At 41.1% G+C, this 26147-nt stretch overlaps 1 protein-coding gene across 2 annotated transcripts in view; it reads right to left on the bottom strand.

The window, feature by feature from the left end:
• LOC143988643 (glypican-5-like) overlaps positions 1 to 23609 on the bottom strand; it is a 376474-nt gene extending 352865 nt beyond the window's left edge. Inside the window, exon 1 of one of the 2 annotated variants that reach the window (XM_077488351.1) lies at positions 23087 to 23609. In XM_077488351.1, the coding sequence (XP_077344477.1) occupies positions 23087 to 23237 (151 nt within the window). In that variant the 5' untranslated portion in view covers positions 23238 to 23609. The remainder of the gene's footprint in view (positions 1 to 23086) is intronic. The other variant, XM_077488353.1, reaches the window with a different exon arrangement.
• Positions 23610 to 26147: the final 2538 nt, after the last annotated feature.

The raw sequence follows: 26147 nt of genomic DNA, 5'->3' as shown, positions 1-26147 counted from the left end.
TATAATGATGAACAGATTTCTACTGCAAATATTTTCCAAGCAACGCCAAGCATTTAAGTAACTCAGATGACAAATTTGACCCTTTTTAAAATGTGATTTGTTTATGAAATCCCTTACCTGGGGTATACTGTACGTATCACTGGTTGGAAAATTCTGGACTACAGTCTGATTGTTTCATGTGTGTTACTGCACTTTGTGCATCATTTCTTTTGTGATTGTAAAGCTGTATGTAACAATGTACTTTACGCAGAATTATACGGCCTCTGAGATTTCCCTGACAACTGGGTAGCAGCAGAAGGGAGAGGTATGCCAGGAGACAGATTTTTGCAACTGAAGAACTCTCAATCAGTAGCACAGAGGTAGTAGTAAAACTCATCATTGTAGCTGCTTCACATGCTACAACCTAAATGTACAATCTTTGTTCATTCTCCTTTAGCTTTACCAACAACTGTGTAGTACTAAAGCAATCATTCCAGTTTACGTCCAATCGTGCCCTCACAATACATAACTGTTGGTAACTCTATAGGAGGTTGAGCAATTAGGTTGTACTGTGTGTGCTCAGAGTTAGCCTGCTTCCAATACGTGATGCAGCAAAGCAGGTATAGTAACTGTAGTAAGGGCCCATGCATACCTCTCTGTGTGTGTCAACACATGCACGTTGTGTTGAGGCATCCAATTCATTTTAAATGGGCAATAAATGAGTCTCAATGCCCAAAAAAAGTACCTGCACCATTTCTGGCAATGCAGTGTGTAGGCAGGTACAGTTAGCATTTCCACCCGCAGGTGGCCTAGTGGCATTATTGCAAGGGAAGGGTGTCTTGTAAGGGTATTGGTTTCATAGCGGTTCTGTTCAGTGTCTTGAGAGAAGAAAGTAGTCTGATTGGATACAGAACTCTCAAGAGACTCTGGTGGCCATCTTGAGTAAGGGAAACCTTTAAATAAGGAAACCCACGTTTTGGCATGCTTCTGGTAAGTGAATGGACAGGGACAGGTGTCCACTTTTGAGGGAAAATGTTTAGCTCAGCGAGAGGTTCAAGTCTATCCTTTTCAATATCTATACTACAATGAACAGGAAAGAGGCGTACTACGTCTGTATTCCTTTTGTATCACTAAATAACAATGCAAGGAACAGTTGTCTGTTCTACTACTTTTACCAGCTTTATCACATTTTATATAAAAGGATATTGCCCCGATATATACATGTTGTGAGAGTAATTTCTCCCAGTTAAGGTACCTAATTAAGACCCCGACTACACTTAGCACTGATACTCAAGTATAACAGCACCAATCTCCAATTAGCTGACTGGGTGGACTGGTGCAGAGTGCGACCCCCCTGTTCCAGGTACCAGAGGCCCTCCTTCCTGATTTGGCTGTTAAAACATTGGAAGATGATGCAAGGATAGCCATTCTTGTATTATCAGACGTGGAACACACTACCCTGGCACAGATTACAGCTAGGCTGGAGACATTATATGGGGTAGCAATAGGATGTGGGAGCTGTTGTTTTCATCACCCAAGAGGAGGGGGGGGGGGGGGGCGGTGCAATCCAATGCCTCCATACAGTTGGAAATTTCAGCAGTAAAATGGGAAATGGGACAGACTCCGGCAGGTAGCATCCGCCTTCTCTGAGACCCGGGATCGCACAGAAAGTATTGGCGGTGTGGCCATTGAGATCATGTATGTAGGAAGGAACTCTAAGAAGACAGGAATTCTGCCCACTGGCCATTAAACTAGTGTTCTCAGGGCAGGGGGACAGCCTGTGGGAACTAATACAACACATACCAGGTGTGAGTTCAAGCTGATGTGTTCATATCCCTTGGTCATTGTAGTGATGAAAGGACTCCAACTCCCGTGTTACTAGTTGTGAATACTGGAGGCCTCCGCCTTGGATCTGTCCTATTCCAGTAGGAGGAGTCACAGCATTCCAAATAATAGCAGAAATATATTCCCCGATGAGTGGGCCATCTTACAGCAGCAAGATCCTGACATCTCACAGACTTGGAGGTTCCTCTCCCAGGACCATCAACCCGCATATCAAAAGCAAGGAAAGCTTACAACCACAGTCAGGCAATTACTTCAGCAGTAGGATCAATTGGAAATTGGAAATTTGAAGTGGGTTGTTGTAGGGCCTGCATTTCAATAGAACAATGAGACATATTTCAACTAGTGATTCCACAGTCCATTGGTCTAAGAGTATGCCAAGTCATACATGGCATGATTGGACATTTCAGAGTAGATCTATTTCTGCCTCAACCTGCTTGCTCCCCCGAATTTGCACAAACTGGTATTATGATATGCTTTGAACTAAACATGGGCAGAAGGAAAAAATATTTTTGTTTCATTTTGTATATATGTCATGTTACTAATTTACTTTTGTTTTGTAATTCCTTTAGGGTTGTTTTGGAAATTTTGTTTAGTTTTTGTTAAATTTCATTTAGTTTATAAATTTTCTAACAAATTCCAAATTTTTAGGACAATTAGAATTTGGATCGATCGAAAAATGGCTGACCGACAAATTCTGTGTGAAGAATAGCTGGTTGTTAAAGTGGAGTTCCACCCACTTTTACTACTTTGTCTTAAAGGAAAGACAACCCCTCCACCACTTGATTTTGGATAACTTTTTTTTTCTCACTTACCTTTAATGAAGTACCTTGTGTACTTCCGTCCTAGCTCGGTCACGTCCTAGTGCATTGCGTCCTCTTCTCCCCCACTGCTTTCTGAGACCTGTGTGTCCTCCAGAAGATAACAAGGACACTCATGCGCAGTAGGAAACTAAGTTTCCCTTAGTTGGAATGGCGGTGCCTGCACCCAATCCGATTGATGGATCGGCCTCGGGGGGGGGGCCAACATTCTGAGCTCCCTGGACAGGTAATTGTCCTTATTAAAAGTTAGCAGCTACAGTGTTTATAGCTGCTAACTTAAAAAAAAGAATTGCTGCTGGAACGTCGCTTTAAGCAGCAGGCTGGGAAGCCGGCCGCCTTGTCCTTAACAACCGATGACTCATCAGCTGCCAACTGGCCTCCCTACTGACAGCTGAAATGTAAACAAAACAATGCCTGCATTAGAAAATTCAGAACAAAAACAGTGTGGGGTCCTCTAAGAAGAACCCCATGCCAAAATTAAAATAAAAACGCTGTGCCCCCCTCCCCCCCAAGATCATAACCAGACCCTTATCTAAGGATGCATCCCAGAAGGACAGGAAAGGGGGGGATAAGCAAACAAGGGCCTCATCCCCACAACCCTGGGCGGTAGTTGTGGGGGTCTTATCGAACTCTAGCATGTATTTCTAAAGGAAAAAAAAAATTGTCAAATCACATTTGAATTGACTAGCAGTTGCAATTGTCAGCATGGCTAAGGAAAAAAAGAAAAGAAAAAAGAAAATGGCGTGGGGCCCCCCAGTCCATACCAGGTCCTTTGAAAGGGGGAAACCAGCGAGTACCCCCCTTCCTAAACCATACCAGGCCACGTACTCTCAATATGGGGGGGTGTGAGTTTTAGGGCAGGGGGGCTCTGCTCTCCCACCCCAAAGCACCTTGTCCGATGTTGGAGACAAGGGCTTCTTCCTGACAACCCTGGTGGGTGGGGGCTTATCGGACTCTAGCATGCATGCCCCCAGATCCCGCCCCCCCATGTGAATGAGTATGGGGTACACAGTACCTATACCCATTCACCAAAAATGTGTAAAACCTGAATAAAGACAGTAAACATGTTTTTTTTTTTTTTTAATAAAGGAATTGCCAAAAACAAACAATGTCCCCTGATGTAGATCCATCTCCACGGCGCCTGCCGAACCCAAACAAAATGAATGTAAAGAAAAGAATGGCGATCACCCGGCAATAGAAAACTGTTTAAAAAACGCACGTTTGTGTTTTTTAAACGGTGTGGAACCCCCCCCCCAAAATCCATACTAGACCCTTATCCGAACATGCAGCCTGGCAGGTTAGGAAAGGGGGGGACGGGCGAGCGCCCCCCTCCTGAACCATACCAGGCCACATGCCCTCAAAATTGGGTTGGGTGCTTTGGGGCAAGGGGGGGGCTCTGCGCCCCCACTCCAAAGCACCTTGTCCCCATGTTGATGGAAGCAAGGGCCTCTTCCCAACATGCCTGAACTGTGGTTGTCGGGGTCTGCGGGCGGGGGAATTATCGGAATCTGGAAGCCCCTTACCTATGTAAATGGGTATCAGGTACATCATACCCCTACCCATTCACCAAAAAAGTGTCACAAAGTAATAACCACAAGAAACAGTTTTTGACAAATCCTTTATTAAAAAAAGAAAAAAAAAAATAGTGTCCCTCGATGTAAATCCATCATCAATCACAACGCCCACTGGACCTGGAAAATAGAAAAAAAATAAGCTGGGAGGCCTCCCACCGACTGCTCGTTCTCTGCGCTTTGACAGTTCTTATATAGGCAAGGGTTGGGGCCTCCCGGCTATGTCACCCGGTGGCACCGCCCCCATCTGACCTCCCATGGAGGGTTTTTTTTGGGTCGGTGGACGGCGTGATTGACAACGGATCTACATCGGGGGGACACTGTTTTTTATTTTTCAATAAAGGAATTGGCAAAATCTGTCGCCACCCACAGACCCCGACAACCACAGCCCAGGGTTATTAGGAAGAGACCCTTGTCCCCATCAAAACGGGGACAAGATGCTTTGGGGAGAGGGAGGCTGAGCCCCCCCATGTTGAGGGCATGTGGCCTGGTATGGATCAGGACCTGTTTGGCTGCATGCTTAGATAAGGGTCTGGTATGGGTTTTGGAGGGGGCCACACCGTTTAAAAAAAAAAATTTAAAAAAATTGCTGTGTTTCTTTTACATTTTTTTTTATTTCTGGGCAATTGCCGGTATTGTTTTCTTTACATTCATCTGTCAGTGGGGAAGCCCGCTGACAGATGATGACTCGTGGTTGTTAAGGATGCAGGCAGCTGACTTCCCGACCTGCCGCTTAACAGCCAGCTATTTTTTCACACAGAATTCAAATTGGTTGATTGTTTTTTGACCAATCCGAGTTCTAATATTTCTGAAAAGTTGGAATTCGTTAGAAAATTAATAAACGAAAATAAAATTTTAACAAAAACTAAATTAAATTTAATGAAAATGAAACAAAGCTATACTAATTCCATAATGAAACGAAATTAGTAACATAATGAATCTCTCCGAAACAAAACGAAACACATTTTTCCATTCTGCACATATCTAATTGCACCACATCACACACAACATATGCATCTAAGCGATGTGGTGCACTATGTGCACCACTGGTGCTTATTTTTTTTTTTTATTATATGTCTGTTTCAGGGAGCCATTCAGAATGAATAGCAACACACGTATGGGTAACTGCCTGTGAATGGGTCCTTACAGTTTGTACCTGGAAGTATACTTGTACTTTATTTTGGTAAAACTTTAACTCAATGTCAGACCATGTTACATGCCACATGCAGCGATTTATTATTATGAAATGGGTTGTTTGTCAGTTTGCCCATGTGACATCACATTTATTTATATCTAGCACCTTTGGCTGAAGCTTAGCTCTAATTATAAACTATTCACTAAACTGATCCTGCACATCCTTCATAAATTCCAGATGAATGAAACCTGTACCAGGAAAATAGGTGCCCTGTCATTTCTGTCAACTTATATTAGGGCTCTCTTTGACTTTAATATTTTCTGAGGACCAGTTCACACCACATCTAGTTCAGCGTGTTTTTTTATGCACCAAAACGCACAGAAAGTAGTTTATATGGTTTTCAATGGCATAGTTTACACCAGTGCGTTCCAGTAAAAAAAGTAGAACATTTTTCCTGCACTGGACTGTACTGGAACACTGTAAAACGCATCAAAAATGCACTCGAATGTGCCTAAACGCACAAAAAATGCACTGGAATTCATGTCCTTGAGGGCCAAATCACACCACATGCAGTCCAGTCCGTTTTTGTTCTGCATCAAAAATGCATGGAAAGTAGTTTATATGGTTTACAATGGCATAGTTCACACCAGTGAGGTCAGTTCCAAGTTGAACATGCTGCATTTTTCCTGCACTGGACTGTACTTGAACGCAGTAAAAAGCATCAAGAATGCACTGAAACACACTGGAATGCACCAAAAACTTACCAGACCAAAAAGTATTGTGAAAAAGAATAAAAAAATTTTTTAAAAAAAGCACCTGGAATGCATTCGGAAACGCATCAAAAACACACAAAAAATGCACCAGAACACATCAATAACGCATTAAAAACATGCATGCAAAAATGCATCTGGGACGAATCTGAAGTATTTTTTTGTGATGTGAACCAGCCCTTAATGTTAAGAAAAAATGAGGGGAGAAAATGCACTGGACTGCATAGAAGGCGCACCAAAAATGCACTGGAACACGTCAAAAACACGTAAAAAAAACAAAAAAAAAAAACATGCATGCAGAAAAGCATCTAGAACGCATCCGGACTGCATTTCTATGGTGTGAACTGGCCCTGAGCCATAAGCCTGGTGCGAGTGGGCAACAAGCGAAGAAATTCTTATCTCGTTCATCACATGTAGTTAGTAGAATGCAGGGTCTGTAAAATGTGCATAAACCATACGATTCACTCCTAAAATGAGGAGAGTACACTATGAGTACATTTTGGGCTATTTGGGGTCCAGGCTGGACCACTGGCCATAGCTTGATCAGAACCCAGCTGGTCTCTCACTTGAAAACTGCGGTCTAGTAAAGGTGCTTACATAGTGTGCATAAATGATATTGATTTCTTGATTACAAACCTGCCTGCTGTTACCATGTGAAAATTTGGTCTAGTAGAAGCTGCTTACATAGCTTACAAATTGCGGGCAAGTGGGTGCGCGCCACTGGCGATTTAAAGCGGACATATAGGTACGCCCATTTGCACAGCTGTGTCATTGTGCCGACATATATCATTGTACGTTGGACGGCAAGCGGCTATACTATCAAGCTGTTGTGCCACTGGCCAATTTGTGCAAATTTGAGGGAGTTAGCTTTATTTTTTTAAGAGTTGAATTTCCGTGAAAAAATTTTGGCTGCTACTTTCACCATTTATTTTAGGCTTATTACCACTGATAAATAAAAAGAAATAAAATAAAAAAAAAGTGTCACAGCCAAAAACTACCTAAAAAAAAAAGCAACTTTTTTATACAATTATAATGATTCAGATTGGAGTGCTGCTGATGCTGTGTTTAAACAAAGCAATACTGTAAAAGTAGAAAAATCAATTACACGTGCAAAATATGTGATGTCATAATAGGGAGTACAATGACACTGTCCAGCTGAAATGTACTGTTATGTAACACTACATACAACGTGAGAACCTCTCCCAAGCCTGTAATTGGAAGGATTGTTTTTTTTTAATCTTACCCTCACATTTGTATAAAAATGAGAACCTTCTTTCCACTGAAAGAGATTTTAAAAAGATTTTGTATTGGTCGATTGTATTGGTATCCGCCATGCAGTGTTCAGCTCTTATTAGCCTTGAAAATATCCAGAATTGATTTTCAAGAGCCCCCCCCCCCCCCCCCCCGAGACTTCAGTGGAGTTGGGATTTAAATTTGCAATTTGGGGATTTTACAATGTGTTTGATGAACAGGCCTTGAATGAAACCCAGGCACATTCGCTCCGCACTATTTGTTATTTTGTATCCCAAGATATATTGCCTTAACAAAGCACATTGTCTCCGTGTACTAAGGCTGTTTGCCTTAGAGTCTGGCTACCTCTCTTTATATTTGTAGATGTTGCAAATAAAGTGCCCCTTATTAAAGTGCTTCCACTAATTTCGGGAGCTTGCCTCGAACTTCCTGTTGCTGCTCTGAGACAGGAAGTGAAGGTAAATTTACCCAATGGTAATTGCGGGACAGGTAGTGAAGGAACATTAACAGAATGGTACACAGACCCGGCAGTGTACTGCCAATAGTCTGAGCATTGATGAGGATGTGTTGCTGGTTGGTGGAGGAAAAGAGCAAGTATCTAACAGGGGAAGTTTTCTTATAACTTCCTGTGGCATCTAAGGGACAGGGAGTGGAGGTAAATTACCCCAATGGCAAAAGTTGATGGGAATTTCTCAAAGGAACTGATGGTTTAAAACATATGTCCTTTCTTTTTTTTTTTTTTTTACATTTTTATTATTTTTGACAAAATGCATTCCAATATAAATGAATACAATTCATTGGTATTGCTTATCATATTGCATAGAACAGATAATAACAAAAATTGGGAAGGAATAACAAGAAGTAGTAATGATTTTAGGGTACAATATCTGGAGTTTGATATCTAGCTACCGCCCACCCCAAGTGGGATCATAATATAGTTGGGAGCTGGTCACCAAATAATACATTTTTTAGGAATGAAAAGTCTATAAGAAATTCAATATCTTGGTGTATCATATATCGCTATTCTTTAAGTAATTGGAGGCTCTCCTGTTTATCCAAACTTGCCTTTTTTTTTTTTTTTTTTTTTAAGATAGTGATAGAGACATTTTTGAATGCTAATATCAATTCATATTGGGCCTGGGTGTTTATAATGACATTTGACAAATTAGGAGCTTCTGTGGATTTCCTCATATTGGCAATGGTAAGTCTCACTGCTATCAGGGGGATACTATTGTTCTATAGCAATGTAGGTATATATCTAGATTTAAAGAGGAAGTAAACTCTCCCACTCTAATGCTTCTTTTCATTTAGGCCATTATAATAAGTAATTATCAAACTATAGCCACTGTAATCCAGCCCAAATCGCATATTACTTAATAAGAAACTTTAAAAAAAACTTGTTTCCAGGGGTAAGGCAGAGCCATCTTAAGTATTGTTTTCTAAGTCCACAATAGAGTGTATTTCCGCCCTTACATTGAGCACTTCCTGTACTGTTAACCAAGCCTCCTTCTCAATCCAACATTTCTATAGCAACCCTGCTTCCCTGCTCATAGATGACTTGCTTTATTTCATAGTATTTACTTGTGCCAATTATCTAGTGTTTGCCCATGTCAGTCTTATCAGCTTCAGCTGATAAGACTGCAGTAATGCTGTCCGATGCCCAGGTTTACATTCCATGTGATGTTACATGGGATGCAGTAGGAAGCTCTGATTATGCAGTCTTGTGGGATTTCAGTGTTGTGCTGCAGGAAGTCCTGATAATAGACAGGCACACAGAGTGTGCCGTAAATCAGGGCAGATATGGGCATGCTCAGTGATGTCTTTGTAAAGAACAAAAAGGATCACAACAATACTAAGCAAGTAAGGAGATATCTACAAGCACTGTTCAATAGGGTTTTTTATGCCGATTTACATGGGACAAAGTTGTGGGGGAGAGTTTACAACCACTTTAATCCTAATAATGCTGTTGCCGATGTCAGTTCTGTCAAATTACCTGTAAGTTCTGCAATAAAGGAGGAAACTGAGTTCCAAAAACTTGAAAGGTATAGGTTTCCCTCTAATTCCTCACACCTCCAGCAGATGGGAGAGGTAGTAGGGAATATTTTAGATAATATATAAGGTGTCAGATTTTTTAAAGATTTTTTTGTGAATTATACCAATGTTCTATACATGAGGACATACGTCCCAACTTTTTGAGATGGGAATGAGGGACACCTATCAGCAAAAGTATGCAGGCAAAGGACACAGCCCTTACCACTCCCCCTTAAAAGGAGAATTGTACAAAAAAAAAAAAAAAAAAAAGATTGGTTAAACCCACAAGTGCTTTTTTTACCACTACTTTTCCTTTATATTGGCTTTTGGAATTTACAAATGCAGCAATTTAGAAATCAGGTGAAAGGTTTAGTGCTGGAAAACACTTTTTGCAAGATAAAAAGTGCATTTTATATACATCTATATAGATCAGACCAAAATGAGGGACATATGATTAGGAATGAGGGACAGAAGGACATTGCTCCAAATCAGGGACAGTCCCTCGAAATCAGGGACAGTCGGGAGCTATACATGAGGATGCTGTACTAGTTATCAACAGTGTTGGTCATCTTACTTTAAAAAAGTAATTAGTTAAGTTACAAATTACTTCTCCCAAAAAGTAATTGCGTTAGTAACTCAATTACTACACTGGAAAAGTAATTAGTTACTCAGCAAAGTAACTGATTTTTTTTTTGAAAATATTCTATAATGCAATTACATTCTATAACATCTTTAATATCAAAGATGTTTATATTAGCTGAAGAATAAAAAACACTATATATATATACAGTATTTTAGAACATTTGGTATTTATTTGAACCCAAATGTTGAGGGGGGTGGCAGCGGTGGTACTTGAGGGGGTGGCAGTGGTGGTGGTGTACTTGGGGGGGGGGGGGCAGGCAGCGTGGTACTTGGGGGGGGTGGCAGCTCAGCGGGCGAAAGCCCCCCTCCCCGCGGTGGAACGAACGGCCATGCAGCAGGCCACGGCGGGGCCTCCCGGGCGGTAGATGTAATTGAGGTAATGCGCCCCAAGTAATGGGAACTGAGTAACCATGGAGGGGAAGAGTAATCAGTTAGAACGCCATTTATTTTAACTGAGTTACTTACATCACTGGTTATCAATAGGGCTTTATGCCATTATTCCCATGTAAATGTTTGTGAAAGGTCCTCAAACATATGTGCTTTTTAACACAGCCAGGTAAAACATTTTATTCAATCGCCCTGTACACTGCCCACCATGCTAGCTGCCATTACCCTTACATTCTGGTTGGCTCTGAATTAGCATTTGGATGTGCAGGCGTCTTCAGGTTTCACAGGCATGGTACTTCTCTGCGTGCCTACACACTGGGGCATAAAAGAGCAATTTTCTGGCACAGAATCATTGATGAAAGCCTGTATGTCTGTCTACAAGGACAGTGAAAAGCCAGAGGAATCAGGTGGCAAAGCATTACATAACACTCAGATTAAAGTAAACTGTGTAGACTTCCTGACTGCAGTGTTTGCAGGACAACATAAGCAGTTAACTGATTTTATTTATTGCTGGAGTTGCTATCTATCTAAACCTTGATGAGGGATTTTCACCATAACACCTGCCATTGTCTTAGCCATTTAGCATTTAGAATACAACATTGACATTGATTCAGCGATTGGAGAGGAGGGAACCCAATCAATCATGTCTTCTTTGGGCTGTCAGAAATGTTCAGTGAAAGTAGGGAGGCACGCTCCACCTATTACTTATTGCTGTACGTATGCAGAATCAATCAGGTCCCAGCATTGCACTCATTAAATGCCTACACTAATGAATGGAGACTATAAATTCAAGATCTGTAATTGTGAATGTAAACCTACGAAAGAGCATTCAATGCCATACCTGTTCATTGGCCCAGATTTATGCTGAGGAGACTGTAGGCACACATACCTTAACCGGTTCCCAACCGACGCACGCCGATGTACGTTGGCAGAATGGCACAGCTGGGCAAATAGGCACACAGGCACATCCCTTTAAATTTGCCGCCATGCCATCGTGCCAGCCGGGACCTTCGTGAGTCGGGTCGTGGGTCCTGCGGACTCGATCGCTGCAGGGATACCCGCGACCATCTCACAGGGAGGAAGAACGGGGAGATGCTAATGTAAACAAGCATCTCCCCGTTCTGCCTAGTGAGAGTGTCACTGATCTATGCTCCCTGTGATTAGAAGTAGAGATCAGTGATGTGTCACACGTAGCCACGCCCCCCACAGTTAGAAACACGCCCCAGGACACACTTAACCCTTACCCTGCCCCCTAGTGGTTAACCTCTTCACTGCCAGTGTCATTTACACAGGAATCAGTGCATTTGTATAGCACTGATTGGTGTATAAATGACAGTGGTCCCAAAAACGTGTCAAAAATGTGATGTGTCCACCATAATGTCGCAGTCATGATAAAAATCAAAGATCACTGCCATTACTAGTAAAAAAAAAAAAATATTAATAAAAATGCCATAAAACTATCCCCTATTTTGTAAACGCTATAACTTTTGCGCAAACCAATCAATAAACGCTTATTGTGATTTTTTTTACCAAAAATATGTAGAAGAATACGTATTGCCTAAATTGAGGGGAACATTTTTTTTTATATATTTTTGGGAGATATTTATTATAGCCAAAAATGTAAAAAATAATGCGTTTTTTTCAAAATTGACGCTATTTTTTTGTTTATAGCGCAAAAAATAAAAACCACAGGGGTCATCAAATACCACCAAAAGAAAGCTCTATTTGTGGGAAAAAAAAGACGCCAATTTTGTTTGGGAGCCATGTTGCACGACCGCGCAATTGGGAGGCGTGAGATTACATACAGCGAGAATCCCCCGTTTACTCAGAGGCCTCTGTAATAAGAAGTCCCATGTCCTGGGCCGCCATTGGACCAGTGTTCTGTCTATTATAGAAGCCGGTCCAGGAGGCAGGACTTTGTATTAAACAGGCCGCTGAATAAACAGGAGATTCTCGCTGTATGTAATCTGACAGGGCTCGCCCTGCCCCCCTCCCTGTCCCCTCTGAGGCAGCAGTAATCTGAGGTGAGGTTGCAGATGGGCACTGATCAGGCTACATTGATGGCAATGGTGAGGCTGCATATGGGAATTGATCAAGCTGCATCAATGGGCAATTGTGAGGCTACAGATGGCATTGATCAAGCTGCATTGATGGGCAATTGTGAGGCTGCATATGGGCATTGAACAAGCTGCATTGATAGGCAATTGTGAGGATGCAGATGGGCATTGATCAGGCTGCATTGATGGGCAAATGTGAGGCTGCAAATGGGCATTGATCAGGCTGCATTGATGGGCAAATGTGAGGCTGCAGATGGGCATTGATCAAGCTGCATCGATGGGCAATTGTGAGGCTGTAGATAGGCATTGATTAGGCTGTATTGATGGGCAATTGTGAGGCTACAGATGGGCATTGTTAAAGCTGCATTGATGGGCAATGGTGAGGCTGCAGATAGGCAATGGTGAGGCTGCATTGATGGGCACTGACCCTTATTTTGCTTCAAAGTTCTTTATTTAAAATGTAAGTTTTTTTCCTGAAACTTCCCTCCTAAAACGAAGGTTCGTGTCATACGCCTCTGCGTTTTATATGCTGATAAATATGGTAATTTATTATTATTATTTTGTTTTAAAGGTGAATTTAGCCTTCAAATTTGCATTGTAAATGAGAGCATAGTCTTGTACTACTAGGTCAATAAAATTCTCATACAGGTAAAGGTACTTTGGGTAGCAGCACCCTAAATACTTGTGTGTACTTAAAAAAATTGAGGCCTGCAACTATAACATTTCCTAAAACTACCCAAAGGCTGCCTCACAAAAGGACAAAATAAACAAAACGAAGATAAAAAGAGCTCTGTTTTTTTATGACAACATCAAACAGCTAGAGAGAGTGGCGTACACATAAAAGCAGCTCACGCTCCAATGCACCCAAAGTGGAGGCGCACATGGACATGAATGTTTGTATACAGGCACCCTGCAAACAGCTTCAGCGCAACGCCTACACCTCCATATGGGTAGCAGCCTCATAGTGTAATAGCCAAAATAAACAACTGTTCATATTTATAAACCGACCAAGTAAAACAAACAGTTACAATAGTAGAAAACACTGCTAGTAGTTTTACTGGCTTAGTGACACATCCGTACAACGCACATCACATTTATAGGCTTGTAAATTCTCAGATCTAATGTCATTGCTATTCACACGCCTTGTTCCTATTTGCTTCAAGGTTCCTTAGAATTAACTATTCTGAGTACAAAAACTGTACAAATAATAGACCCCGGTTATACAAAATAGTGCACAGAACATTTACTACCAGCTGCAATTTATACTTAGAGGATGACTGTATTTATCTTTATACAAGCGCTACATTATTAAGTACTTTGGGTCGATTCACTCAAAAATCCATTTAGTACAATGCTTCCAAATTGATGTATCGTGTTCGTTTATTTTATACATTTGTATTTGCACTAGTATCTACATTGACCACTTGACCTCCAGAAGATTTACCCCCCTTCATGACCAGGCCACTTTTTGCGATATGACACTGCGTCACTTTAACTGACAATTGCGCAGACATGTGATGCTGTACCAACATAAAATGTACGTCCTTTTTTTCCCACAAATAGAGCTTTCTTTTTGTGGCATTTGATCAGTTTGCACTATAAGCAAAAAAAATAAAAAATACAGACAATTAAAAAAAAAATTTTTACTTTCTGCTATAAAACATATCCAGTTAAAGAAAATTATAAAGAATCAAATTTGGTAATAAAAAAAAACAAAAAGCGTATATTGATTGGTTTGTGCAAAAGTTATAGCATCTATAAACTATGGGATACTCTTAAGGCCCATACACACGATCAGACTTTTTGACAACAAACATGCAAATTAGCTGTTTTGGAGCAACATCCGACCGTGTGTACGCTCCATCGGACAAACTTTTTGGGTTTTCATCGGACTTTTGTTGGCTGTGCAAACGGACAAACTTTCTGGCAACAAAAGTCCGATGGAGCAAAGTCTGATCGTGTGTACAGAAAACCATAGGACTTTTGTACAAAGTACAAACAGGCATGCTCAGAACCAATGCAAAAGATCAGACAACAATACAGAAGTTGACCAAAGGTGGCGGTAAAGAGCAGAAAAACCACATGATTTGGTGAAAGTTGGCTGAAAAAGTCCTGTTGTGTGTATGCAATACAAGTTCAGGGCCGACGCCCTTTGTACAAAAATCCAAGGGAAAGTTTGTACAAAGTCCTATCGTGTGTATGAGGCTTTATTTATTTATTTTTTACTATTAATGGCAGCGATCAGCAGGATTGCAAAATTGCGGCGGCCAGTCGGACACTAATTGACACTTTTTGGGGACCAGTGACACTAATACAGTTGTGCTAAAAAATATGCACTACACGGTCGGAAATCCAAGATGGAAAAGGTCCAGTCGGATTATATTGGCGGACAATCCAATCGTGTGTGGGCTTTATCGGACTTTTTTCGTCGGAATTTCCTTCAGAAAAAAAATTGAGAGCAGGATCTCAAATTTTCCGACAAAAAATTCCGATCAGACTTTTTCCGATCGTTTGTAGAGAATTCCGATTGGAAAAAGCGCCACGCATGCTTAGATCAAATTACGAGACCAAAGCTATTGGCTACTAGCCTCAACGTAGTCCCGTCATAACGAATGAACGATCAGATTTTCCGACAACTTTGTCCGACATGCAACACCAGTTTAGGACAAAATCCGTCCGAAAAAAATCAGACGGATTTTGTTGTAGGAATGTCGACCATGTCTACAGGGCATTACTGTACTAATGGCACTGCTGGGAAGAGTTTAACCATCAGGGGCGATCAAAGGGTTAACTATGTGCCTAACCAGTGTTTTAGTGTATTGTGGGAGGTGCTTTTACTAGTGGAAGACATGGATCCATGTCCCTGCTTTGCAGCAACACAAGATCCATGCATTCCCTCCTGTCAGAATGGTGATCTAACTTGTTTACATCATTTTTTAATTCAAATAGTTTCCACATTCAAATCGTTTTCCGATTTGTTTTAAAATTTCCAAAGTGAATAAAATAAAATAGAAAATAAAGGAATATAATAGAAAAAAAATAGAATAGAAAAGAATATAACAGAAAATAAAAGAATACAATATACTACAGTAAAACAGAACAAAATAGAATAGAAAATAAAAGAACAGAATAGAAAACAAATAGAATAGAATAAAAAAAGAATATAATAAAATAGAAAGAATATAACCATCTTTTGAAATATGAATTTCAAATAGAATACATTTGAATTTGAATATATAAGACTAAATCAGAATAGAAATTCAAAAAAACAATAGAATAAAATAGAAAGAATATAACCGTTTCCCAAAATTCAAATACAATCTATTCAAATTTGAATAGAATAAAAAAAGAATAGATTAGAATAGAATATAAAATATCAGAATAGTATAGAAAGAATATAACCATCTTCCGAAATTTGAATAGAAATGAGTAGAATAGAATTCTGTTCTTTTATTTTCCATTCAATTTTATTCTGTTTTACACTTTTATTTTATTTTATTTTCTGTAATATTCTTTCCTATTCTATTGTCTTTGGAAAACAAATCGAAAAGTATTCGAATTAGAAAATTATTTGAATTTGAAAACACTTCGAAATTGAGTGGAAAATTATTCCAATCAACTTCAATTTTAACACAAATCTCTGCATAATGAAATCCGATACATAAGGAGCACGGGGGCTCCGCTCCCCCTAATCTCCATGCAGGTACCAAACTCATAGGTTTCTATGAGTTTTTTTTTTTAAGTACATGATTAGAGCCTGAGCCTTTAATTGGCCTCAAAAAGGTTGGCCTCGGGGCACAGAGCACTGCATCTGAACCCACCCACTTGTGACATTAGCGAATCAATAGTCACTATTGTCTTATGGCTTCTCCTCCCAGCCAATCAGGACAGGAGGTGGATCTTAAGATCGGATTAGACGGGAGGAGAAGCCGGGGTTGCTGTGACCTGGATGGGGTAAATGCAGACCTGGCAGGAGGGTTTGTTTGCGGCCCTCCCCCCCAAAAAAAAAAAAAAATGGAGCGCCAGCCACCACTAGTGAAATCTAGCTCTGTACCCCTACTTGGATGAAAGTTGAACCCTGAAGCATATCTAAATCCAAGAACAATAAATGTAATATACTGTTGTGTACCAGTCCTTAGATGTGGTAGCTGCCTTCCTTTTCTTTTTTAAGTGACTTTTCTGCAATGCAGAAATTACCCATGGATCCTGCCAGAAATCCAGTGCCCTTGTAACTTCCACTTTTGGTCTCCACGTTGGCTGGTAGTCCAATGGTACAGCAATGCTGCTACTTACAGTAGGCACACACTGAAACATTGTTATCCAGTGACAAAAGGAAATTCCTTACTGGCAGGATCAACAGGTAATAATGAAGAAATAAAAATGTGCAGACATTTAAAAAAATGTTTTAGCTTTGGATAGCATGTGAAGGGAATATATTTCAGTGACTTTGGGCAGCTATGAGAAACAGTAGTGGTTGGGAATAAATCTAGATATGCAGGATGGAAAATGCTGGACTTCATGTAAAGTCCAGGAAAAAAATGTACTTGAAATCCTCCTAATAAAAAACAGTGTTTTGGGGGTTCAAAGGGTAACCCTTCCTTAGGGCTACAAGTGATACATAAAAAGTACACTGAGTATTTAATATAATATATATACAGTCTCTAGGCTAAACCAGAAAGTCATCAGTATTTTCCCATGTGAACAACACACTTCATGTCCTTTGGTGGCTACACTCATTTCTCTATTGTATCTATGGGGACAGCCATGCCTGTCACACAGCCTAGACTTCAAATTTGTTTGCCTTTGTTTATCTCCATTACGTGATGAATTGATGAGTTCCCATAATAAAAATACAAAGTCTTTGCTTTCTTTTCAGCAAACAGTAAGTTATTGCATTTCTAGCAAGATCAACAGCAAGACTGGCAAAATACAATATACAGTGCCTTGAAAAAGTATTCATACCCCTTGAAATTCTCCATATTTTGTCAGGTCACAACCAAAAATGTCAATGTATTTTTTGGGGATTTTATGTGATGGACCAACACAAAGCAGCACATAATTGTGATGTAGAAGGAAATGATAAATGTTTTTCCCAAGTTTTTTTACAAATAAATTTGCAAAAATTTCAAACAAACTTCTTTCACGTTGCCATTATGAGATATTGTTTGTAGAATGTTGAAGAAAATAATGAATTTAATCCATTTTGGAGTAAGGCTGTAACATAACAAAATATGGAAAAAGTGAAGCGTTGTGAATACTTTCCGGATACATCGTAGATCAAAGCATATTCATGTGTTAGAATGACCCAGTCAAAGTCCAGACCTAAATCCAATTGAGAATCTGTGGCAAGACTTGAAAATTGCTGTTCACAGACGCTCTCCACCAAATCTGACAGAGCTTGGGCTATTTTGCAAAGAAGAATGGGCAAAAATGTAACTCTCTAGATGTGCAAAGCTGGTATAGACATCCCCAAATAGACTACTCTACAAAGTACTGACTCAGGGGGGCTGAATACAAATGCATGCCACACTTTTCACATATTTATTTGTAAAAAATGTTGAAAACCATTTATCATTTTCCTTCCACTTCACAATGATGGGCCACTTTGTGTTGGTCTATCACATAAAATCCCAACAAAATACATTTACGTTTTTGGTTGTAACATGACAAAATGTGGTAAATTTCAAGGGGTATGAATACTTTTTCAAGTTACTGTAAATTATAGTAAAGTGGTTGTAAACTCTGTTACACCACTTTTACGTACAGGTAAGCCTATAATAAGGCTTACCTGTAGGTACCGTGACTATCTCCTAAACTTGCACAGTTTAGGAGATATTCCGTATATATGCGCTACTGCACTGAAAAAAATTCCGCTGGTGCCGTTTCTTCAGGACTCGTGCTGTGACTGGACTTCAGGACTCGTGCATGCGTGGGAGTGGCGTCATTGTGGCTCCAGCCAATCACAGTGCTGGAGCTGTGAACCCGGAAGTAACTTCAGTGCATCGTTCTAAGGTATTTCATAATGAGCTAGTATGCAATGCTCATTATGCCTTTTTCTTGCAGGGTTTTTATTTATTTTTATATTTTCCGAGGTTTAAAACCTCTTTAATAGATCAAAATATGGCTGGTTCAGCAAGGACTGGATGCATCTTGATCCATCTATGGTTGTACCCAATCTACAGAAGTCCATCTAAAGCCCCATACACACGATCGAACTTTGTACAAACTTTCCTGTGGACTTTTGTACAAAGGGCGTTGGCCGTAAGTTTGTATTGCATACACACGATCTGACTTTTTTAGGCAACAAACACGAACGTAGTGACGTTTCAACGTACAGACGACACTTCAAAAGAGGACGTTCAATTACTCCAGCACCTGCTTCTGAGTATGCGTGTTTGTACTTTGTACAAAATCCGATGGTTTTGTGTACACACGATCGAACTCTGCTCTATCGGACTTATGTTGTCAAAAAGTTTGTCCGATGGAGCAAACATACGGTCGGATGTTGCTCCAAAACAGCTAATTTGCATGTTTATTGTCAAAAAGTCTGATCGTGTGGACGGGCCTTAACGATCAACTTCTATGAAACAAGGCTGTTGGAAAACTTTCATTCAGTCAATGACTGAAACACTGATCGTTGTATTCTGAACGGAGGAGTCCGCGCTGTCAGAATTAAATACAGCGGGAAGGATTCTTCCATCCACCTCGCTTTTGTGGATGGGGGACTGTTTTACAATCAGCCCATCTATGGCCAGCCTTGCGTTCCTGTTTTGGGGTTTAGATTTGGTTTAACCACTTCACCGCCGGAAGGATTTACCCCCTTCCTGACCAGAGCACTTTTTCTGATACGGCACTGCGTCTCTTTAACTGACAATTGAGCGGCCGTGCGGCACTACATCAAAACAAAATCAACATCCTTTTTTTCCCACAAATGGAACTTTCTTTTGATGGTATTTGATCACCTCTGCGGTTTTTATTTTTGCCACTATAAACAAAAAATATTAACAATTTTGAAAAAAAAAAAAAGCAATATTTTTTAATTTTGCTATAATAAATATCCCCCAAGAATATTAAAAAAACACATTTTTTCTTCACTTTAGGCCAGGGGTCTCTGGCGGCCCTCCAGCTGTTGCGGAACTTCAAGTCCCATCATGCCTCTGTCTATGGGGAGTCATGCTTGTAACCCTCAGCCTTGCAATGCCTCATGGGAATTGTAGTTCTGTAACAGCTGGAGGGCCACCAGTTTGAGACCCCTGCTTTAGGCCAATATGTATTCAACATATTTCTGGTAAAAAATAAAAATAAAAATAAAATAAAAAAAATAAAATCGCAATAAGCGTATATTGATTGGTTTGCGCAAAAGTTATAGCATCTACAAAATAGGGAATAGTATGCCATTTTTAGTATAAATTTTTTTTTATTAGTAATGACGGTGATCTGCCATTTTTATCATGACTGCGACATTGCGGCGGACACATCGGACACTTTTGACACTATTTTGGGCCTATTGTCATTTATACAGCGATCAGTGCTACAAAAACGCACTGATTGCTGTGTAAATGACACTGGCAGGGAAGGGGTTAAACAATAGGGGGCGATCAAGGGGTTAATTGTGTCCTAGGGAGTGATTCTAACTGTGGGGAGGGGGTGGTGGGCTCACTACAACATGACAGCGATCACCACTCCTGATGACAGAGAGCAGTAGATCCCTGTCATGTTGCTAGGCAGAACAGGGAAATACCTTGTTTACATAGGCATCTCCCCGTTCTGCCACTCCATGTCACAATCGCGGGACACCGGGGGACATCAAGTTCGCGGGACCCGTGGGCACAGTCACGCAGAAAACAGCGGGCACACGCGCACCCACTAGCCCTGCAAATTAAAGAGGACGTGCAGGTACGCTCATTTGCCCACCGCTGCCATTGCACTGAAGTATATTGGCGTGCGGCGGTCGGCAAGTGGTTAATGCAAGCACAGAAAGATAGAGATATGCTAACTTCACTAATAGGACAGCCAGAAATGATAATGTGTCATAAGAAAAATCAGTCTGTTTGTGCACGTGTATTATGCCTGTAGGACAGTGGTTCTCAACTCCTGTCCTCAGGGCCCACTAACAGGCCAGATTTTAGGTATTACCTTGAGGAGATGCAGACTAGAATACTGCAATCACTGAGCAACAAATGATATCATCTGTGATGTATCTTGCAAACCTGGCCTGTAATGCCCCATACACACGGTCGACTACAAAATCTGTCAGATTTTTTCCAATGGATTTTGGCCAAAACTTGTGTTGCATACACACGGTCGCACAAACTTGTCAGAAAATCCGATCGTTCGGAACGAGGTGAAGTACAAAATGTAGGACGGGACTACGTAGAGGGCAGTAGCCAATCGTCTCCAAATTTTTTTTGTTGCACTTTGTGTGCCAGAATTCTTTACACACGATCGGAAAAAGTCTGAGTAAATTTTGTTGTCGAAAAATTTTATATCCAGCTCTCAAACTTTTTCCGTCGAAAATTCAGACGGAAAAAGTCCGATAGAGCCCAACACACGATCGAATTTTCTGACAACATAATCCAATCAGACTTTTTCCGTCAGAATTTCTGACCGTGTGTATGGGGCATTAGTGGGTCCTGAGGACAGGAGTTGAGAAGCACTGTTGTAGGGCATCTCCATATGTTAGGAAAGTGTGTGGAAATGTTTGCCTGCATACATTGACTGCCGCGTTTCAGGGCATTGGTGCACCTTATGATAACTGCACTGATAATTCATGACATCAGGTCCATGATATTAAATTTTTTTTTTCAAATGTATGCAATTATACAGTGTGATTTGACAATATACACCCGAATCGCCTGCAAGCTGCAGTCTGAGGGTACTTTCCATGTAGTGCACCACCAGGCATCCTTATCACCAAACGTGAAGTAACCCGCAGCGTGACCCTTTTCTTAAGTGTCAGATTTATTGTAGCATTGATGATATTGAGAATTGGGCTGCATGAAGCAGTAATAGGCGTGCCCGGCTACCAGAAGTACTTATTATTATAGAGATGTTCTAACTTGTCTGAGCAACCATTTCTGATCCTTCCCTTCTTCCATATAGAATGGGAAGAAAAGTGTTAATCATTTGTGCACTTCATCCAAGCTGCGTGGTACAAGATAGGAGGTCCTGGCAGGGTGGAGACAGCAGATGCCATACCGCCTATCATTCTGGGTGAAATATCTACCTGTCTATGGCCATGCTAAAAGAGATAATCTGTGACACTGACAATATGATGCTGCGACTGTGTGACACCGTGCGTCATACCACAAATGCAGAGTATACCGCTACCTTCAGGAAGATCATTGGCATAATAGTAGCCAAACGTAACCCTTGACGGGTACTGCTTGCACTGCACCCATCACATAATCTGAATGTATAAACTGCTCACTGAGAATCCACATTAATCCTATTACTGGAGATATCTACACAGCGCAGTAAGTACACTGAACACTGAGTACAGCAATCCTTGTCCTATAAAGAAGGTGCAAACTGTAAATATCTTAATGAATATATTGGGCAAAACAGATACCATTTTCTGTTAAATAAAGGTGAAAAATGAAAAGTTAAATTGGCTGAAACGGGTTTGAATATTGCACTTTATTCCACTCAGTAAGCCGGTTTATGACAATTAAGAAGGTTTGCTTTATTACAAGACAGCTGATTATAACAGATCTATATACACAACATGGACAGTCTATATGCACTGTGTATTAGTGCAGGTCTTCAGAAATAGAAAATATCTTGTAGAACTATAATGCATATAACAGACTGATTATCATTTAATACGGCCTAATTAAAGTCCGTCCAGCACCATCGTTAGCTGTGATTTTGGGATTAGTACAGATCAGTGTTTCTAAACTCCCGTCCTCAAGGCGCCACAACAGGTCATGTTTTCAGGATTTCCATTATTTTGCACAGGTGATTTGATCAGCATCACTGCCTTAGTAATTACCACAGCTGCTTCGTCTGAGGGAAATCCTGAAAACCTGTTATGTTGGGGCGCCTTGAGGACTGGAGTTGAGAAACACTGGTACAGATACTCCTCACTTCGTTCCAATGACCAGGTCGTTAAACGAATTGGTCGTTAAAACGAGGAGCCACAAGTAATGAATAATTGAAGCATTCTTAACTACTCTACTGTATTGTGAAAAAAAAAAGGTCTATACACAAAACTCCAGATCAATAACATTGTTTTAATTTGCATAAGTTCAGAACAAAAACTAAAATACAACGATGTACAGCGCGTCATTCAGGTGGGGAGAGCAGGTTGTAAGTCCCAGTGGTCGTTATACAGGCAAGTCGTTAAACAAGGAGTATCTGTATGAAAGTGTTACCCTCAACCCATAAGGTAACAGGAATCATTAGCACATATTTTAGTAGGGTGTTAAATACGATCACTACAAGCATGATATGCACTAAGCATCTCAAATGATAGTAAACGATTATAATTGTTTTTAATATACAGGATGTATATAGTGCCAACAGATTGCCCGAAGTCAATAAAGTTACAATACAACTCAATACAAGAGTAATAGAAGTAAGCGATGGCTGCACTTACCTTCAACTGGCACCTCGGGCACCAATCGTCCTCTGCCAACCTGCTGAAGCTGGAATGCCGCGCGCACCTCATGACAACTTGGGGGCCCCTGGGCGGGCATCAGTGCCACAAAGTTGAGGAGCAGAAGAAGGAGCAGGAGCAACATGGGCATCTCAGCAGAACACAGGGATACACTCAGGGTGTACCCACCTCTATTCACCTTTACTCTGCATCTATCTCCTTAGGGTTGTCCAAACGTGCTTCTCCTGCAATGCACAGCCTCTAGTTAAAGGACATAGCCTCAATGAACTGGGAAGAGCATGTTGTCAGGATAGAAGTTGGCAATGATCTGTCCCTGGCTGACAAGTGTCAGACCCTCCCCCTCTCCTATATGTCACACCTATGCCAGGGTGCTGTCCACTTTAGTCTTGTGTGGCTTCTATTTATTTGGCTGTCAGCTTCATTCTGTCTCTAGGTTGAGTCCTAGACTGTAGGACAGGTCCCTCCCTCCCTCACTTCTGTACTTCTCTCTCACTTCATGCCTCCCCATACTCTTCTCTCTCTCCCTCTGCTCCTCCCTCCCTCTGTCTCCTCATCCCCCATTCACTCCTGACCATTAACTCCACGCTTCCCAACCCATTAGCCATCATCACATTACTGTATGCCTTTTTTTTTTACCCCCCCCCCCCCTCACCCTGCATGGCTTACTGTCCGCATCATGCTGGCACAAAAATAATCTGGATATGTCAGTCACCCTGTTCCAGCATGACTGCATCAAATGAAAACACTGGACCTGGCTTTCCTGACTCAAGCAGTTGAAAGGTCGACAGTCAGCCAAGAGAAATGTAAAGCTGCAGACTGTACTGCGCTATAAATACAGCAAAATAAAGCATGTTCCAAAAATCGGAGCGCGCTGAAGCAATTAACATTTCTTTTTTTTTTTTCATTGTGAAATTATACAAGAGGAGGATGTCTCAGGACTAAAATCTTTTCTGGCACTGAGGCAGATCACAATGATACAGTTTCATCTGAAAAGAAACCAATGTTCTCCCTCTATAAAATGACGACTTGCGGTCAGTAGGCCTTCATCACGCTGCTAGATTTTTACCATGACTTTTATTTTAAAAGCGTTAACTGATGAAAAGAATAAAGTAATAAAAATAAAACTTTTAAAAAAATGGAACAAGTAGAATTAATTCAGGAGTAAATGATAATAAGATATGAACCCCTGGATTTCCAACTATTTAGGAAGGAAACAAAACGACGCGTTGTGTTCAATTTAACCAGCTTACAGTGTTACTTAACCCACAACAGTAAAATCAGCGTGTATATGCAGTAAAGCATGATTGTTATACTCACTGTGGAACCTAAGGGGTTAATCCTCTGCATTGTGTAAAAAGGCTGTTTGATCCTGTCTTTTCTGATCCTCCACTTCTTCCTAATGATTTCCCGATAACAGAGTTTGTGGAGTCAGGCTGCACATACTCAGTTTGGTATGTATTGCTAGAGATTTTTTTGTTTTGTTTTTTGTTTTGGAAGAGTGCATGTGATCAGCACAGGGCCAATCAGCACTGTCCAGACAGAGGGTCAGGGTTCTTGCAGTCTCCTAGGACAGTCAGAAAACTCCTCCTACAAGCTTTAACCAGTGCTTGGCTGGACACTGATAGAAGTCACAAGACTGCTATATACTACTAATGAGAAAAAAGTATTTAGCAGTTTATATTTACTAAAATAATTGTATTTCCATGTTCCGCGTACTGTGGGAGACCAGATATAGTGAATGCAGGGTCCTGGGTTCAGTAACACTTTAACCACTTGCCGACCGCCGACTGTATATATATGTTGGCAGAATAGCGCTGCTGGGCAAAGTAACGTACCCGTACGTTACTTTGAATTTCCCACAGTGCTTGGGCGCCTGCCGCGAGCTCCGCGACCGTGCCCACGGGATCCTGACACGGAGCTAAAGAACAGCGAGATGCCGATGTAAACACAGCCTCTCCCTGTTCTGCCTAGTGACAGGACACAGATCATCTGCTCCCTGTCATCGGGAGCAGCGATCAGTGTCGTGTCACTGCTAGCCCATCCCCCAGACAGTTAGAAACACACTCCAGGACACACTTAACCACTCCCCGCCCCCTAGTGGTTAACCCCTTCCCTGCTAGTAACATTTTTACAGTAACCAATGCAATTTTATAGCATTGATCGCTCTATTAATGCCAGTGGTCCCAAAAATGTGTCAAAATTTCCGATGTGTCTGCCGTAATGTTGCAGTCATGATGATCGCCGCCATTACTAGTAAAAAAAAAAAATGAAATAAAAATGCCATAAATCTATCCCCTATTTTGTAGACGCTATAACTTTTGCGCAAACCAATCAATAAACTTATTGTGATTTTTTTTTAACCAAAAATATGTTGAAGAATACATGACACACCAAAAATATGTTGAAGAATATGTATATTATGCATATTGGCCTAAATTGAGTAAAAAAAAAAAAATGATATATTTTTTGGGGATATTTATTATAACAAAAACTAAAAAATAATGCGTTTCTTTTTCAAAATTGTCGCTCTTTTTTTTGTTTATAGCGCAAAAAATAAAAACCGCAGAGGTGATCAAATAGCACCAAAAGAAAGCTCTATTTCCCAAGTGTTCTTCCAGGACAGCCCTTGAGAGATGGAGCTCCTCCCATCGACACAGGAAACACATTGCCACAGTTCAAAAGGCGGTCCCTCAGGTCCCTGGTCAGTCATTTGTGTTTCCTCCGTCGGAGGAACATGTTGCCAGGAACCTGGAGGCCCCTCTCAGGGGCTGCCTGAGAACCTGCAAGCCTAAGGGACCGGGTCCTGGTTTATGGCTGCAGTTTGGGTCCATACCTTTTTTTCTTTGGCTCGGGTACCGTCCAGCTGAACCGGAGCAGACCCGTTACCCTCCTCCTTCCAGTGCCGAGGTGGCCAGGGGCAGAATGACGCCGGTTTCCCCCAGGAGTGGTGAGTGGAACCTTCCATCTTCCCTCCTCGTTGCAGGGGGTCGGAGACGCCGAGCGTTCACTTCCGGCGGAACCGCGTCATCACTGCGTGCCG

The sequence above is a fragment of the Lithobates pipiens genome, unplaced genomic scaffold (assembly GCF_037356315.1).
Source record: "Lithobates pipiens isolate NorthernLeopardFrog02 unplaced genomic scaffold, aLitPip1_a1.2 Scaffold_18, whole genome shotgun sequence".
In the NCBI taxonomy this organism is placed as follows: domain Eukaryota; kingdom Metazoa; phylum Chordata; class Amphibia; order Anura; family Ranidae; genus Lithobates; species Lithobates pipiens.
Note: the sequence above shows the minus strand (reverse complement) of the source record. Positions and strands in the feature narration are given on the sequence as shown.